Genomic DNA, 18,971 nt, shown 5'->3' with positions numbered 1-18,971 from the left:
AAAAAAAATGATAATTTAATCATTTACATTAGCTATAAATATAAAATTTAATCATTAGCAATAATATAGAATGTTATTAGTCGATTGCATTGTTGGTTGTAGGAGTTTTTTTTATTGTTTTTGAAATTGAAACACAAACTAGGATACTTATAGTGCCCACCACAACAACGAATATCCGAATCCGATAATATGAACCGCACTTATTTTCAACATCTCCACGTAAATATGTCAATAATCCGTGTTTATATTATGTAACAAGGCATTTTTGGAAGAATCCGTAATCGATTTAGTCACTACGTGAGCCGGATTTGAAAATCTTCGACGTCGTCACAAATAAATAATACCGTTACCTGAACAATCCGCGCTCCTCTTACGAAGATGATCAGTCCAGAGCGGCTTCTGCATTCACTACACTATAACATAGTTTTTTCCGAACGACCGACGGGACGAATCACTTATTTCTCTTTAATTTTATTGTAAAATCAACAAGTAAATTTGTAAAAGAGAAAACATGCACCACAGGCACATTTCACACTTGACAGCCATGACATTTACGTCAAATCGTCAATTCGTGTGACGTTAGCCGTACAAATTCCGTAGCACGCATAATCTTGATCACAACGTTTATTACACTTGTTGGTTATCTCTTTCGAACTAAGTGTATAGGAAAGAGTTAAAAAAAAACTTTAAAAGTGTTTTGGCCCAGATAATTTTATAGGAACGAACCTATATAATCACAGTATCAGTATAAACATAGATAATATGTATAAATATCAACGTTCAGAAATTAAATGATTCACCGTTTATAATGATTCATAGGTACAAGGTACAAATTTAATTTTTGGTTAAGATCTTTGACCTTTGTTGGGTTATAAATAATTATTGGCAATATTTTTAAGTATCAAAAAGGAGGCACTTATTATTTATTCTGAGATTCGAGGTAGCATATATAAATTTAACGGTATTTAAAAATCTACGGTTCTTAACTTAGTACACTTTGAAATTGTAAATTAGATGGTATTTTTTCCGTTTATTAATAAACTGTACATATTTAGTAATATATAAAATTGAGTTATTACTTTATTTCCCATATAAATTACTACACCAATTTGTATGCACTTTAAAAGAGAAACCGCTTTTGACTAATTATTAACAGATATAAGGACATTGTTTAGATAACGTTACCACTACATATTATAAAACAAAGTCCTCTGCCGCGTCTGTCTGTTTGTTCGCAATAAACTCAACAAGTACTGCACCGACTTTCATGCTGTTTTCACTAATAAACAGAATGTTTTCGAGAAAGGTATTAGTATATAACTTGTTACATTTTTGTATATATTATAAAATATAATGACGTTTGTTAAAGGTGTCGAAAAAAATAAGCCGTCTGGGACTTTTGAACGAAAACGCTGCCTAATCCCTTTGAGATATAATAAAATAATGTATGGTGGAATTGTGTATCTTATATAGGTCTACAGAAAAGTCACCAATAGCATATATTTATCTTTAAGAATAACGTACTATATCCATATTAATATTAAAAAAAAAATGGGCAATTACAAAACTGTTGACACAAACACGGTATTAACACTTGCAATTTTAAATACGTTAGTTGGCTTAAGCATTTTATGAAGATTATTTTTTTTCCTTTACATCATGCAAATTAAATAAATATCTACCTTAGGAGATATAACAAAATCAAAATAATACGCAACGAAATTAATTTCGTGTCGCCGTGATTTGACCGGGCCGCGTAGGCGCTTCGTAACTTCGGAAAGGGATTGTTAGTAATGGGTGGTAACAGCTTCATTGCTAGGTCGACCTCCACGTAGTTCCCCCTGAAAATCATCGTGGTTATTTCCTATTGAATTCTTCACGATGGGCCAACTGACCTACCTTAATTCTCACCTGTCATCATTCACTAGTGCTTTGCCAGCGTAAACCGATAGCGCAGGCGCGGTTACCATTTCATTATCACCCATTAAAAAAAAATCTCGCGCCTCACGTCCGAGCCGTCCCGTTCGAAAATTTAGTTAGTGTATCAATGTAAATTAATATTATGTATAACGAGGAAAGATGACTGAATTTATGTTTGTTACGAATTAATTTAAAAACTTTTTAAGCAATTTCCTCGAAAGCTACATCTCCTGGGAGTAACACAGGATATATTATATTTTCTGTAAAGAACCCGTGCGAATCCGACGCGAGTTGCTAGTGTGTAATAAAGAACAATCTGTTAAGAATATAGCGCCTGAATATTTTCATTTCTCATTATTTCTTGCGTCGCTTCGCATATAAAGTGTAAAAGTAATGAGGAGTTATTTATAAAAAATTAAATAGTAAAGACTATTGTGTAACAAGGATTAATCAATTTACTTTAAAAAATGAAGGAAATTTGAGATTCGGTTGTATTTTTATGTTTGCGACCTCATAACTCGCTAGTTCCAGGTAGTAGTTCCAAATTCAAACCTTCGATTGGAGAATACAGGTAACGTGGGACAGGAAAGATGGGTTTTAAAGCACACGAAGTTGATACAACGGTGAGAGTTTTTATAGCAATGATACGAGGTTTAGTTTGATATCGCAAAAATATACATATTTAGATTCAGAACAATTTTTATATAACTTAACTTTCTATTCATAGAGATGAAAATATGAAGTGCCAGAAACATACATTTTTATTTTGCCAAAGATTAAGGTGGCAAAGAATGCTAAATATATATTGAATGAATGAATGAGGATGAATGAATGAATGATAACTTTATTTGCTTAAATACAGGTTATTACATTAGAAGTATTTTTTTTATGAATGATAATGGAATGGTAACCCCGCCTGCGCTATCGGTATACACTGGCAGGGCACCAGTGAGAGATGATAGGTGAGAATGAAAAAGCAGGTCAATTAGCTCATCGTGATGAATTCACTTGAAATTTTTGGGCATATTGCTAACAATGAGACTGGTAGTGCGCATTATTAACAACTCCCCCCCCCCCCAATCCCACATTAGAAGTATGTTAAAAAAAGACTGCATTCAACCGTGTGGCATAGCATTAAGTTTGTCTTTTGTACGAAACATTTTTCTATACAATGATCAATAAAGGATAAATAAATAAAACATAGTTCTCATGTAAATATGGAGTATACTTTTTATTACGGTAAAACGGAAGTTTCATGAGATAAAGTCACCGTGAAACTGCTTCACGGACGCAGTTGTCGTTGAGAAATAAAAAAAAAACATATATACTCAAAACAGGAATGTATTTATAATATTTTAAACTTATTTACAATAATATCTAATACTTATCACATAAATTGATACAATAATTATCACATTTCTCAAGTCGTTAAGTGATACGCTCGTTTGGTTGATCACCATAAATGTATTTTTTTGTTTTGCACTTTCTTGTGTATTGCATTAATTTTAAGTCATAATAACACAATAACGAAAATTCAGTATACTCGTAAACACGTCCGATATGTCAAATTTGGCACCCCAGGAGAACATGTAGTAAACAAATTTTGCCGTTCTAAGTAGTCTCTGTGGCAGACTGCTTTCAATTATGGTAGTAGAGAAGCCGTCTTAACCTGGGGTTGGAACTGCAAGGAATGGAGAAAGCGTAGATTTTTATGAGACACAACAAGCTTTATTCCGATCTCTCGTTGTCAAAAAAAAAAAAAACTCAAGTTATTAAAGAGGAAGGTGAGGGTCGTATAATTTTGTGAACCATATCAAGAAAAATTATTAAGAGACTCATTCTATTCCATCCTTGCTTTTTTTTTAACTTTTTACTTTTCTAACATGTAATGGCAAGATCAACTTAAATAACGGAAATTAGGTCATCTACATACATTTATAATTTATATATATCTTATCTAAATCTATAATAGGTACTTACATATAAACAAACATTAAAAATTGATATGAAATGATAACAATGTGTTTGTTGGTAACGATCAGACCGTGTACGGTCTTGACGACACAGGTACAGTTATTAAATAAAAAAAAAAATATTAATAATCCGAATATACCTGCTATCAGCATCTATGCTTTGTACTGTGTTGTGAAAAAAAAAACATTTAGTCTAGGTCCGAGTCACTACGAACAAAAAAAACGTTTGTATGAAATTTATGCAACCAGTTAATTGAATTTGAAAATTTTACACTACAAAGTAATAAGGTCTTTTGAGTTATTATATTGTGTTTTTACTTGTAGGTGTAAATTCATTTTTAGTTTTGTGTTTAGTTGATGAGTGATAAGTAAATTCAGTCATTTATTATATTTTGATTCCACAGATTATAAATAGTAATAGTTTACGTTTGATTTAGATGCAAGTTTTCCATAAAATAATGTTTTTTAATTTTTATAATAATAATAGGTGTTATTAATTATAATTTAACTAATAATAACATAATATAAATGCAAATACAAATGATCTAATCGTTACCAACCTAACCAGATGGGTCTTAATCATAAAAACTACATCGTAATAATTATTAACAACTAAATCAGAGTCATATATCAGTTTCATTGCAAATCAGTTCCTATTCATTTTGCCTCGGAATGTCTTCCAGATGAAAGATTCTAATAACCAAATTGTTATTATATAAAACATCCATTTTAACATAAAATACAGTGAAATTAATTTTTATTCTAATATTTTATAACTCCACTCTTAAAAACAATATTGCAAAACAACAATGGTCAAATATATTTTCCTAAATACGATTTGTCAGTCAATCCTGTAAGGGATTAAGGCATAAGTTTTAATAATTTGACAATTTTATATTACTCATAGTGTCATATTAGTGTCTACGAATAATTATTAAAAAAAAATATACAAAACCATTCTAAATCCATATTTTTATAAATGATTAAAAAAAAACTTTGAATCGACTAAAGTTTAAACTTACTAGGCCAGCGTTTCTATCAATTGAACTATAGTTTCGTTGCCAAAATATATAATTATTAAACGATTGGTTAATGTTTAAGTTACAGAAAAACCTCTCATCCGGAACTTTGTCATATATTTCTTTGACAACAGTGTTAATCATTGGCAATGCTCGTTGGCGTCCACCACTGTGCTCTTCCTCCAGCCGAAGAAGAAGTAGCCGACTCCGAGGCCGAGGACCAGGGCCAAGCAGGGCCACAGGTTGTACGTCATGAATATCAGCATGAGGATGTAGGAGGACGTCGCCTGCACCACGTGTAGTCCCGTCTGCACGATGTGGCTAGATGACAGCATCGAATATCTGTGGACGTAGAGAAATGTTTATCAAATATCTATGGTTCATGAAGGGTTTATGATTCGTTAAATTTTTTAACAGATTATTATCTATATTTATATGTTTTAATTGAGTTATAACATAACTCAATTAAAACAGGAATGAATCGACACAAAAATTATAGGAGACCAAGTTGAAAGTAAACCTTATAAAATACAAAAAAAAAAAAATGTAAAGAGAATTATCATAATCAGTTCAAATTTGGCGAAAACACGTAACATATACAAAAGTATATATATATATATATATATATATTATACAACTTAGAATGACAAATAAGCTGACGGCCCACCTTATGGAAAGTGGTAACCGTCCCCTAGACACATGAGCAGTACCATGGACATAACAGAGTATACTGTTTCGCCCATGATACCCCCCATGCGTTGCCATTTTTGAGGACTCAGGTGTTATTCCTCTGTACCCAGTAAATTCACGCCATATCCCACCCTTTAAACCGAAACACAGCCATGCAAACACAACTGCTTGACGGTTGAAACACGAATGGGACAGAGGTACCTAAGCAATCGACTTTTGTACAAAGTCTCCCTCTGGTACGAATGGGACAGACGTACGATTGTGATATCATTTATGTACAATTCTAAGTGACATTTATTAGGCAGTAAAACATGAAATAAGAGTTCGAAGTTCTTTATCTTTAAAGTTCGATTTAACGTTTAGTTTTATACGTAATATTTAGGTAAGCATCGTAAAAAAATCACTTTTGGGAATTTTCGATCTACCTTCACGTTTAACAGACAGATCGTACAGTAGCGACGAAGTTCTCGAGTGAATATCCAGTAATTTCACTGCAATATCTTTTCCTTCAAATCAGAATACAGCGATGTACTTAGCGTTAAAAGTAGGTGCGGTAGAGATACTATTACGAGTACATACTTGACAACAGTAGGTCCACCGCAGTTGCCGCCGGCTCCGCACTCGTTCTTAGTGATATTAACCCTGGAGTCCGCTGTCGCAGTGGTGGCGCGGGAATGTAAAGCCTCCCGGTAGTACTTCAGCCCTTCGTACAGCACACCGGCCAAGAAGATGGCCACGCACGAGCCGAACATCTCTAAAGCGTTCGTAGTCATCCATCCTTTGAACAGGATCTCCTGGCACACGCACGCGTGGAACTGGAATTGGACAATTGCATACGTCAATATCATTTTCCATTACAGTCCATAAATGAATATGGCAGCTATGTTCGTGATTAGGATTGTAAAGTTTTAGCCCCATAAAATAGTTTCACCCAAGAAACTAAGTATCTTAAGTGTTGACTCTGAGTATTAATTTATACCCAGTACCTACATCAAATGAAGGTATCTGGGGGAAAGGGATTGTTAGCAATGGAGTTTGACAGCCCTATATGCTAGCAATATGCCCTGTTAGGTCGACCTTCACGTGGTTCCCCCGGGAAATTATCGTGAATAATTCTTGTTGAATTTGTCACGATGGGCTAATTGACCTGCTTTATCCTCACCTATCATCCTTCACTGGTGCCCCACCAGTGTATATCGATAGTGCAGGCGGGGTTACTATTTCGCTAACATCCATAAAAAAAAATTAAGCTATCTATTTGTCTTGCCTCTTGTAGTTTTGTTGTTTCCTTCCTATTTTATGTCACACTATCTTTGAGGAAAACAAATAATTTTTACTCATTCGAGCAAAAAAATAACTGCAAGTATTGTAGTGTATTGCGTATCCAATTTAATAATAGTTTCAGGTTACTGTTGCGGCTTCCGCGCTTCTGTAGCGCCTCAGCGATGTTTGCCGACGCTCGCACAGATAGTTTTGACGCAGTCTGGCGAAAAAAGACAGCTTCGTTTTTACGTCGAATACGCGGGAGTAGCAACAGTATCCTGAACATGTTTGTTAATAAATTGGATAGTCCTCTCGTGAAAATGCTCTCCGAGAGGACTAGATCATTATTAGTAATTAAGTATTAACATAGTTTTTAAGTACACTTACTAACAAGAATGGATCCCAGTTGTCTGGAAATAAATAAATAAATAAATAAATAAAATTGTGTTTATTCTCAGATTTATTTATCCTCCTGAGGTCAGAAGTCCTAATACTAGAACAAAATATTTTTCGTCATCTGCCGCATTTGAATTACGTGCCATGTTGTGTATTCGATGTCGTTTAGTTTGTAAATATATTTGGCATTGTGGCAGTGCACTGCTTTCAATGGACAGGTAAATTTTTTTCGTTTTTCTGTCATTCTAAGTCGAAGTGGTGGCACGTACAACAATAAAAGGTTTGTTTGATCATTTATATCTTTTAAATTTTTGTGTTATATTTACGAAATTTTGTTTTTTTATCGGGACAAAGGGATGCAATTTATATAAACACTATTATTTTATCGTAATTTTGTCAATATCAATATGCTTTTTTGGTGATTATTTTTTTGTACTAATACTAGCACTATAAGCGTTTATATGGTTTTTAGTGATTTTATTTCATGTTAATACTAATACGTTTATACCTTACGTACATTTATACCTTTAATTATCTTCCTTCTAGTTAGTCTATGCCATTGTGCTGACACAGTTTTCCCTTTAACAGATAGTCAAATATTAGAGATACTACATCAATCAGATTTCAAAGACGACGAGGGAGATCCTTTTACAGGAGAGGATACTGGCAATGAGTACCTTCCAGATAGGAATGATGCAAGTGAAACCAGTACTAGCTCAGAATCAGAGTCTAAGAGCCTACCACCAATTCTGAAAAGTATTTGAGGACGAGGTCGATCGCGCATGCGAGCCCGTGCTCATGCACATTAGAGCAGAAGATGTGAGCGCACTCCGCAAATTACTAGTGCTCGCGGTAGCAGTAGTTCAGATAATCAGTTTACATGGGCTGTAAAGAATTTCACATAAAACCTTCCTATGCTTTCTGAGCCATCGTACTCGATACAAGACAGAACAATTTTTTCAAAATTAGACTATTTTACTCAATACTTTGATGATGAGCTAATAGATATGATCGTAGATAAAACGAATCAAACAGCCGTTTATAAAACAGAAAAGAGTCTGCTTATAACAAATGGCGAGTTAAAAGTTTTCATAGGCTTGTCCTTGATTATGGTATGTATTGGATACCCAGTAATAAGGATGTACTTATTAGGAAATGAATTATTTGTTATATCAGGTGTTTAAATTTCCATTTTCTATGGGACTTCAGGTTATATGTAGCGTCCCAATGTGATAAATATAGAACAAAATATTTTGGAGTCGTTTTTTTCTGTCGGGCAAGCCTAAATCAATATTAAAGTATCCCTAAAATATTACACCTATATCTGTTGTGGTTACCAAGATATGAACAATTTTTGGTCTGGGCGTTCAGGACTTAATTAATTTGTTCTAATATTAGGACACTAGGTCTTCTTCGGATGTACCCACTTTGAAACCGGGCCGCAGGAGGTTATAGCAATACACTTTTATGACAAACTAATATTTTTCGAACCCAGTCGTACGATCCACGAATAATGTCTTCAAATAGTAATATTTATATTGGTGAGATGTCATCTGATAAATATTCAATAATTAAAGTACCAAGAATTCGCAGAGAATTGTTACATGAACCGAGCACACGGGCGGCGTCATGCCAAGCACGTGGCTGCGGTTACCAACATCCTGTTTTCTAAGTAAACGTTTTATTGTAACAATTGCGATTGTCGGCGATAGCAGATCGCGAATAAAATGATTTGAAACAATAGGACTGATAAAACTATCTAAACGTGTATTGCTCTTTAATAAATATATCTACATTAGTCTTACATAGCGATGCGCGAATCCGAGTGATTTTTTTATACGAATAATTAGTAATTACTAATTTTATAATTTGACTACGAAATTAGTAATATACTAATGTCCGTATTCGAATGATTTTACTAATTAGTAACTAATTATAACAGTCCTATCTCGTAAATTTGTTGACTACTAAATTCATTCTATAATCTGTATCCATCACTATTACATTTAGGAAAAATCGACGACCAAAAAAAAAAACGCCACCAAGAACTATTTTACTGAATTTTCTAATACGTGTTATAACACTTTCACAATTTCCTATAAAAGTTGTACTTACTTTTATAAAAAAATTGGTAATTTTTACTAAACTTAAATTGGCAATACTCTTATTCGTTACAAAATCCGAATGATTTGCTCAGTCGAATAATTAATAGTTGGATTAGTAAAGTCGCGCATCGCTAATCTTACATGGACATTATCTTGAGAGAGCCGGGCGAATCTGGGACTTAAGATAATTTAGCTGTACACAAAATCAAAGGCAGAGTCAGATGTTATGATTAGATAAACTAATATTTATTTTAGAGCATTGTCAATCTTCCGTACTAAAGAAACCAAAACACAGAAGCAATGTTATTTATCTGAGATATTTTTTTTGCAGATAATGGTAACCCCACCTGCGTTATCGGTATATACTGGTAAATAATGTGACAGTGACTATAGCTTAACCCTTATAAATTGATAGTTTTACAAAATTACTGTTTTTTATATATACCAGTGGTCGCCTAGTGATCAAAATTCGACCATAACCTATGTTGTTATAAATAAATCAATTATGGTTATGTTTGACATTCAGTAAGACTATAGACAAATAATATTAAAGATAAACAATATTAATCTATTCTCAATTTTACCAGAGGGAGACTTTGTACAAGAGCCGATTGCTTGGGTATCTCTGTCCCATTCGTGTTTTAACCGTGAAGCAGTTGTGTTTGCATGGCTGCGTTTCGGTTTGAAGGGTGGGATATGGCGTGAATTTACTGGGTACGGAGGAATAACACCTGAGTCCTCAGGAATGGCAACGCATGGGGGGTATCATGGGCGAAACAGTATACTCTGTTATGTCCATAGTACTGCTCATGTGTATAGGCGACGGTTACCACTTTCCATCAGGTGGGCCGTCAGCTTGATTGCCATTCTAAGTTGTATAAAAAAAAATCATTTTGTAGATATATTATGTGTGTGTGTGTGTGTTATTATTCGTTGTTATTAAACAGGTGTTGGTGTACGACGGTCGTTGTGTATGTCGGTCCGTCCGTAGTGGCAGGAAGCGACGCGCGATCCATCGCAATCGCATACAGGCCTGACACACAGACACCGTTCTCTGTTTCACCAAACAACGCGATGGTATGCCACCACTTGTTGACTACCGTTTGACAGTAAACAGCTCGAGTCCTGAATGTGGGTTAGATGAGTCAAATGGATTATATTTGTAAAGGATAGTATTTGTTTGTTAGTTCCTTAGCGCCTTAACGGATCAATCGATCGTCGTGTTTGGCGTACACGTAGTATTGTTTTATGGGTGATAATGAAATAGTAACCTCGCCTGCGCTATCGGTATACACCGGCGGGGCACCAGTGAAGGATGAGTTGTTCTTTTTTTATACCACTACGGTAGTAAACAAGCATACGGCCCACCTGATGGTAAGCGGTTACCGTAGCCTATGAACGCCTGTAATACCAAAAGTATTACGCGCACGTTGCAGACCCTGAAGAAACCTCTATACCCCCCTTTTGAAGAACCCTATGCTGTAGTCTCTTGGGAAAACCTCGGCAGGGAGCTCATTCCATAACCTGAGCGTTCGTGGGAAAAAACAACTCTGAAACCGCGTCGTACGCGACCATTTAGGTTGTAAGGTATGAGGGTGAACTCCCTATCGTTGGCGAGCCGAATGATGCTTCATCCTGGTCATTATGGTCAGTTAGCCCATCGTGACGAATTCAACAAGAATTGTTCACGATGGTTTCCAGGGAGAACAACGTGGAGGTCGACCTGATAAGGCATATTGCTAGCAATGGGGCTGTCAAACTCCATTACTAACAACCCCCCCCCCCCCCCATTACACATAGTATTTGCAAAAAAGAAGGCCACACGTAATTTTTAAACTGCTCGCTCAATAAAATCCGGTCTTGAACCCAATATAGAATTTTTTTTTTTTATTTTATTTAGTTTATTTGGCATAACGACAGCGTTTTGCATTATTAAATACATATGACACATTTATTAAATGCTAGCCAATTACAGTTATCCACAGAGTAAGAGGGAGACTGTACAAAAGTCGTTCGCTTGGGCACCTCTATCCCATTCGAGTTTCTGTGTTTCGGTTTGAAGGGTGGGATATGGCGTGAATTTTTACCCGCGTGCATATTTAACTAAATGAAAGGTCCCTTTGACGCCTATATACACACACACACACACACACACACACACGTATTTCGTATGGATATATATATATATATATATATATATATATATATATATATATATATATATATATATATATATAATACGAGTATACAATGTCTGTCAAGATTTAAAACAAAAGTTGAGGACTTTTATTTGAACAATCTGTCATCATCGCAATTTGCTTGTCTGGTTAGCATACTTATTTCTTCAAATACCTAACAATTTTATCACTTTGCGTTTTATATATATATATATATATATATATATATAGTTGGGTATATATTTATATATGGATTTTAGTATATTTGTGTATATATATATATTTAATAGAAAGTAGGAACATATATTTATATTATCGCATGTATTTCATCTCTATATGTATTTAAAATAACAGAAATTTTATCGTGCCTCCAATTAAACTGCTTATTCTTCTCCATCCAAAGGTTGACTGAAAGGTTGACTCAGTGTAAATATTTCTTAAAATTGTTTGCATTTATCTATAATAGATAGATAATTTATTTGCATTACTTACAGCACACAAATAACAATACAAACATACATATAATACAGACATACCCAGTAAAAAGAGATAAAAGAATGTAAAACAAAAGAAAGCAACAAAAAAAAAAAACAAATAGCAAAATATATAAAACAAGAATTTCCTTCTTTCGTGCGTGTGCCACAGTAACACATAATAACTACTTGAACGGTGCAGCTTGACCCGTTCGGTGAGCGTGGACTGTAGGGTGCTGGATCAGGCCGGAGAGAAACGACTATTCCTTTCCTTGAAGCTCCCGGTTTCGCTCTGAAGAGTTTCTCCTAGTTCCTTATCGGATGGGGAGTGCAGTGCAGTGCAGTGCAGTGCAGTGCATGCCGCTCAACGGTAGGCGGCCTATTTATTTATTATATTTATCCTTATTACTAGTGTTTTACAATTTTTCCTTATTTCTATTTGAAGGTAATAAGGACTCGACACAATAAAATGCTTTATTCCACTTACAAGCTATAGATACATCATATAAAGAACTATAAAAAATAACAATTTAAACGATTAAAAACTAACAACTTAAAGATAACAATCAGTGTATAAAATAACTATAAAATATCGCTATAACTATACATTTTTTATATAAAGAAATTATAATGTCGCGAACACTACTGTAATCTTTTGGAGGAAACAATAAAAAGTATCTATCTCTCTACGTATCTATCTATATGTTGTGATACCAATTCGAGTGTGTCAAGACATCCCGTAGATTAGTTTCTTTGCAACTTTGCTTCTCTTAAGGGCATTTATTATTATTGTTTTATAATTGCTTGTGTATTTATATTGTTGATTTTTATAACGTTACAGTTTTTCGGGATTTACTGATCAGCAATGACGACTATTTTAATTTTATATTCCTTTTTTTTATATTAATACCCATCGTGATTTGTTAATCTTTGTCGGGTGCCCACGATACAGGCTCGCCTAGTGTAGGGCCCATTGTATCTTGGGTTTGTAACTTTATGTTTTTTGTCAAATAATAAATTTTTATTCTATTGTAGTATTTTGTATGAATAAGGATATAAGGATATTTTTATCATGTTAATAAACCAGTCGTGCGACTATTTTGAGTGCATAATTCGTAACATTATTAATGTTTTTGTTCATGTAAATTTAGATTTAAGCATTTTTGAATAGTTATTTTTCATTACTTACTTACTTATAGCATTATACCTATTCTGTTTAATTATTGTGAACATATTGTTGGCGTATCTTTTATAAATAAATAAATTTCATAAATAAATATTAGACGGGCAAATAAAATACGAGATAAATCTTATCTGACAGTTTAACTTTAATTCAATTCAGACTTGCGATCATAAAATAAATAATGCAGCCAAATTCACGGTAACCAATAGTATATAAATATATTTACATATATATGTAAATAAATAATTATTTTCATTATCAGTTTACAGCGAAGAAATATTTTTCCGTCGCCCAAAGTAGATACTCGTAGTTGGGAGTTAGTTGATAGCGACCAATGTCACAGTTACCGCAACCGCATGCGGTTAAAATACTGATAAAGTACTATGTTGCACATTTTATTACTGAAATAACTTGTTGTATAGATATGGCATACTTATATTTTTATTACAATACAAGGAAATGAAACGGCCGAGCGTTGGTTTTTATCGAGTAAGGCGTGACTTCCTTGACGTTCCTTTGGACTTTTATGATAGGATGTATGAAATGTTAAACTCCATTTATTGGTCCGATTTTGGTATAAACAAAAACACTAAATTGAGTCCGAAATTTCGGAATTTCATTTCATGCTAGACCCGCAGGTCAATTGGACTTTCGTGACAAATTGACTGGGAATTAATTACGTTTTCATTCCAGGGAGGGTTGCATGGTCACAGATAATATCATACTGTACAGTATGTTAATGATAATGGAATGGTAACCCTGCTTGGCATATGCTAGCGGGGCACCAGTGATAGATGATAGTTGAAGATGAAGGCAAGTCAGTCGGCTCATTGTGACGAATTCGACAAGAATTAACTACGACGATTTTCAGGGAGAACCGTGTAGAGGTCGATCTGTTAGGGTATATTGCTAGCAATAAGACTGTTAGAAGCCATTACTAGCCCATTTAGCCCCTTTTCCCCTTTTTTAAAGTCGGTTGAAGAAGTAAGATGTACAGTAAAGTATTATACGAGTATTATCTGTGAAGTTACTCACCACCATGGCGTGGTGATGGCTGGGGTCGCACCCGTTATCGTGGTTGTCATGGTCGCCATGTGTCATCTCCATGGCTGGGGACATCGCGTGCATGGAGTGGTCCATAGAGTGCTCCATGTGGTCCATTGTTTGAAGAACTGTAATAGAAAATAAATACTTATAATTGTATGCGAATTCGAAAAGTCGTCATTTTGTTTTTCCTAAGGGGCACCTCTGTCCTGCTAATATTTCTGTTGCCAAGCAGCTGTGCTAGTGCGGCTGAAATACTAGCTAATCCACGCGATAAATAAATTTCACTGGCAATAATGTGTAAAAAAACATATTAAACAATAATGAATTAGTAAAAACCTGAATGTATTTTCTTTTAAATTTTGCACACTTTAAGGGTATTTTTTTTAATGGATGATAATGGAATGGTAACCCTACCCGCGCTATCGGTATACACCGGCGAGGCACTAGTGAAGGATGATAGGTGAGGATGAAGTAGGTCAGTTAGCTCATCGTGATGAATTCAACAAGAATTGTTCACGATGGTTTCCAGGGGGAACCACGTGGAGGTCGACCTAATAAGGCATATTGCTAGCAATGGGGCTGTCAAACTCCATTGCTAATAATCTCTTCCCCCCCCCCCACTTTAAGGGTAGATTGTGGCATGTACTTTTATTATTTCTATATTGTATCATTATATTATATCAAAAAATATTTTTTTTTAATAACGACCACGTACGGGTAAACGTAGTAAACGACTCCCTACTAGATGGAGTGATGACCTCAAATGCACTGCAGGAATGCAGATGGCTCAGCACCGACCTTTATGGCAGTGCTATGGGAGATGCCTATGTTCACCAGTGGACGGATAATGGTAATAATCTATCCACTGATATATAACGATAACCTGTATTTCTTGTAAATACAGAATTAATTTGGCTACAACTAGTTATGTTTCACGAAACACAATGCAATACGCGTTTCTATCGAGCTCTCTTATTCTAGTAGTGGGTGCGTTTTATTAATATCATAAGTAGTTGTTATTTCTTAAAGTAAATAATGAGTAACTCGGTGTAGGCGTATTGCAGCTGTGTACACAACTACAGGCGAGTTACTTTGTTTTTGCGACTGAAACACTAACATCTGGCAGGATCTCGCTTATACATATCACCATCTTACCAGCGTTTAACTGTCCACCGCTGAACATAAGCATCCCCCTTGGAAGGTTTTACCAGTAATTGCCACGCTTAGCAGGCGGATTGGCAACCGCAGTTTTTTTTTTAATGGGTGTTAATGGAATGGTAACCCGTCCGCGCTATCGGAATACACCGGCGGGGCACCAGTGAACGATGATAGGTGAGGATGAAGCAGGTCGGTTAGCCCATCGTGACGCATTCAACAAGAATTGTTCACGGTGGTTTCCAGGGGGAACTACGTGGAGGTCGACTGTAAAACCCAGTTAAGAAACCAGCAGGAAAATGGAAGCTTCAATAACAATATAAGTAGCGCTATGTCTACTAGTTATAGCATACAATTCAAAGTTTTTAGATAACTGCATAATATATTATGTGGTCAGCTACATAATATAGAATAAATAACGAACTAGACGATATTTGTATATATATAATTTGTGTATGTTTGTTTTATTTACATTATTTTTACATGTACCTTTCCTGCACTAGATTACCCGCAAATTAACTATTTTCTCTCTAACTACACTGGGTTGGCTGGAAGAGATCTCTTTCAGAGACAAGCCCTCCCTTGCTAACAAATTATTAAACTAATATCGCTGTATCATGTGACATATAAGAAAAATTTATATGAACAAACAATTTTTTTTTATTTTGTCCGTCTGCCTGTCTATATATTTGTTACAGCATCACGTAGAAAATAAACGCTCAATCGAAATCAACGACAACCCGAAAACAGAAAGTGACTCTGGGGTTTGTATATTAAGCATAACATATATGAAACAAAACAATACGATAAATAATAAATAAAAGATTAAGGGCGTACTAGTTAATGTAAAGCTAGGTGCACGCCGTTGTACTACGTAAGTGTTTTTTTTTATACAACTTAGAATGGCAAACAAGCTAACGGCCCACCTGATAGAAAGTGGTAACCGTCGCCTATAGATATGTACCATGGACATAACAGAGTATACTGTTTCGCCCATGATAACCCCATGCGTTGCCATTCCTGTGGACTCAGGTGTTATTCCTCTGTACCCTGTAAATTCACGCCATATCCCACCCTTCAAACTGAAACACAGCCATGCATACACAACTGCTTCACGGTTGAAACACGAATGGGACAGAGGTACCCAAGCAATCGACTTTTGTACAAAGTCTCCCTCTGGTGTGGTTGTACTTGTATTTAGATGTATTTTTACATTTTGAAATAACTGTCATTTTGCTGTGTTCAGTTAAATATTCCGATCGATCCGAACATAGAACCGGCTGCGTCTTTTCTCACATATTGAAGTAAATACATGACAGAGTTCCCATGGTAAGCAAACACTAAGTAGCAACTTGGATTGTAGAAACGCTATAGCTTTCTGGTAGACATTTTATATAGATTTATATTTGGATACAATATGGATCATAGGTAGGTACTATTCTTGGACACATAATTCAAAGTAGAAAATCCACCGGTACTTAGTGTCTGAATTTGTTTTATTTTATTATATAATTTACGATTTACTTAAAAATTGTTTTCGGTGTAAACGAATGATTGACTTTATGGTACAGAAAAACTCTTAGATATTGATTTTGTCAATAGATGATTGATCAACACACATCACTAGAGGGAGACTTTGTCAAAAAGTCGTTTGCCTGGGCACCTCTGTCCCTTTTCTGTTTCTACAGTGAAACAGTTGTTTGCATGACTGTGTTTCGGTTTGAAGTGTGGGATTTGGCAGTGAATTTACAGGGTACAGAGTAATAACAAGGGCCATTCCTTAGTCCTCAGGAATGGCAACGCATGGGGGGTATCATGGGCGAAACAGTATACTCTGTTATGTCCATAGTACTGCTCATGTCTACAGGCGACGGTATTATTTTCTATCAGGGGACCCTTAGCTTGTTTGCGATTCTAAGTTGCATAAAAAAAAACACATTTTATTGCTGTATAAAAAAAGTAAATATTTATGTAGATACCCAAATGTAACTATAAGTAAGTATTTTTAATATATTGTGATTTAGAAAGATTGTGAATATATCATGTCTGACTTTAAATTTGGATCTATGAACATTTTTTTCTCCTCATTAATCCATCAGGGAATCCATAGATATTCTTCATCCTCTTGAAAACTCAAATGTACGCTTATAAAGTTTAAAATTAACACTAAGACGTATGTTAATAATGCAACCAGTCTCAGTGCATGTAAATTCACAAATGTACTTAGTTAGGCATATTGTGTAAGATCTGCTTTCACTGAGTGCGCAAGCGCAGCCAAGTAGGGCCCGCGGAGATGCCTGCGACCTCACCGCTTGTGGCCCTTGCGTAAGATCTACCTATACAACTTTATTGTGGGTTTAGACTGGCTACGTATAGATTTAAACAAAAAAAAAATAGTTAATGTAGTAATCTACCAGAGGGAGACTTTGTACAAAAGTTGTTTACTTGGGTACCTCTGTCCCATTCGTGTTTCAAGTGTCGAGTCCTCAGGAATGGCAACGCATGAGGGGGTATCATGGGCGAAACAGTATACTCTGTTGTGTCCATGGTACTGCTCATGTCTATAGGCGACGGTTACCACTTTCCATCAGGTGGGCCGTCAGCTTTTTACCATTCTAAGTTGTATAAATAAAAAATACATAATTATAATAAGATACAAGTTAAATTAAATATTATTTCGCAATTTTTTTCTTCTTGATATAGGTATAAACAATTGTTATAAACGCAATTAATGTACAAGCACTGAAAATGTCTACCTAATCGTAATTATGCACATAAATTACAGAATATGCAAATGCATGGTCGCTGTTAGACAGGTATGTAACCCAAATAAATGGAGTTGTACATTTCATGTTTAACTAGTACTTAAATGATAACAGGAGTTACAGACTGGTTTAGTTAAAATACGACGTAGGTATGTGATAAATGTTTTTAAAAACATTGTATTTTATTAATAGAGTATGTCATGTAAGGACTCGTGAGATAAGAGATTCAATAGTAGGTAATGTTTATTTATATTTCTATTTTTGTGCGTTTCCTTCACTTGTATATTATAATACATTTGTGCAAATTTTGTTGGCTGATAAATTATTAATCAATTGTGTAATTTTTTTTTTTTTACAACACAGTGGGCAGACGAGCATGCGGCTCACCTGATGGTAAGTGACTACCGCCGCCCATGATCATCCACAACACCAGCGGCATTGCATCATATATATATATATATATATATATATATATATATATATATATATATATATATATATATATATATATATATATATATATATATATATATATATATATATGTAATACTCATATATGTTGTTATAGTTGTCTGTTTGCCTTAAATAAACATATAAATAAAATAAATAAGAGATACAAACGGTGACAATTTTGAGCTAATCATTATATTCCAACCTTTATTCTAATTATCAGGGTCAGCGTAATATGTTTTTATCCATATTATAAAATAATTTAGCTTTTTGTTTTATGACCGGTCGTCTACTGCCTGACGTTAACCCTCTTTGGGAATTTAATTAAATAAGGTAATAAAATAAGGTAATTGTT

At 34.7% G+C, this 18,971-nt stretch overlaps 2 protein-coding genes across 4 annotated transcripts in view; both read right to left on the bottom strand.

Moving 5' to 3' along the window:
* LOC113517867 (serine/threonine-protein kinase D3) overlaps positions 1-1,066 on the bottom strand; it is an 88,127-nt gene extending 87,061 nt beyond the window's left edge. The window contains exon 1 of one of the 3 annotated variants that reach the window (XM_052900646.1): positions 351-1,066. The gene's annotated coding sequence lies outside the window, so the exon portion shown is untranslated. The remainder of the gene's footprint in view (positions 1-350) is intronic. The other 2 variants (XM_052900642.1, XM_052900640.1) reach the window with 2 other exon arrangements.
* Positions 1,067-3,243: 2,177 nt separating this feature from the next.
* The window catches only part of LOC113519708 (high affinity copper uptake protein 1), a 33,902-nt gene continuing 18,174 nt past the window's right edge, over positions 3,244-18,971 (bottom strand). The window contains exons 2-4 of the mRNA XM_026904884.2: positions 14,235-14,371; positions 6,182-6,417; positions 3,244-5,254 (exon numbers count right to left, since the gene is read on the bottom strand). Of these exons, the coding sequence (XP_026760685.2) occupies positions 5,053-5,254; positions 6,182-6,417; positions 14,235-14,360 (564 nt within the window). The 5' untranslated portion in view covers positions 14,361-14,371 and the 3' untranslated portion in view covers positions 3,244-5,052. The remainder of the gene's footprint in view (positions 5,255-6,181; positions 6,418-14,234; positions 14,372-18,971) is intronic.

The sequence above is a fragment of the Galleria mellonella genome, unplaced genomic scaffold (genome assembly GCF_026898425.1).
Source record: "Galleria mellonella isolate WM207_F2 unplaced genomic scaffold, CSIRO_AGI_GalMel_v1 utg65, whole genome shotgun sequence".
Taxonomy (NCBI): domain Eukaryota; kingdom Metazoa; phylum Arthropoda; class Insecta; order Lepidoptera; family Pyralidae; genus Galleria; species Galleria mellonella.
The sequence above is the reverse complement of the archived record's forward strand: the minus strand, read 5'-3'. Positions and strand labels throughout refer to the sequence as shown.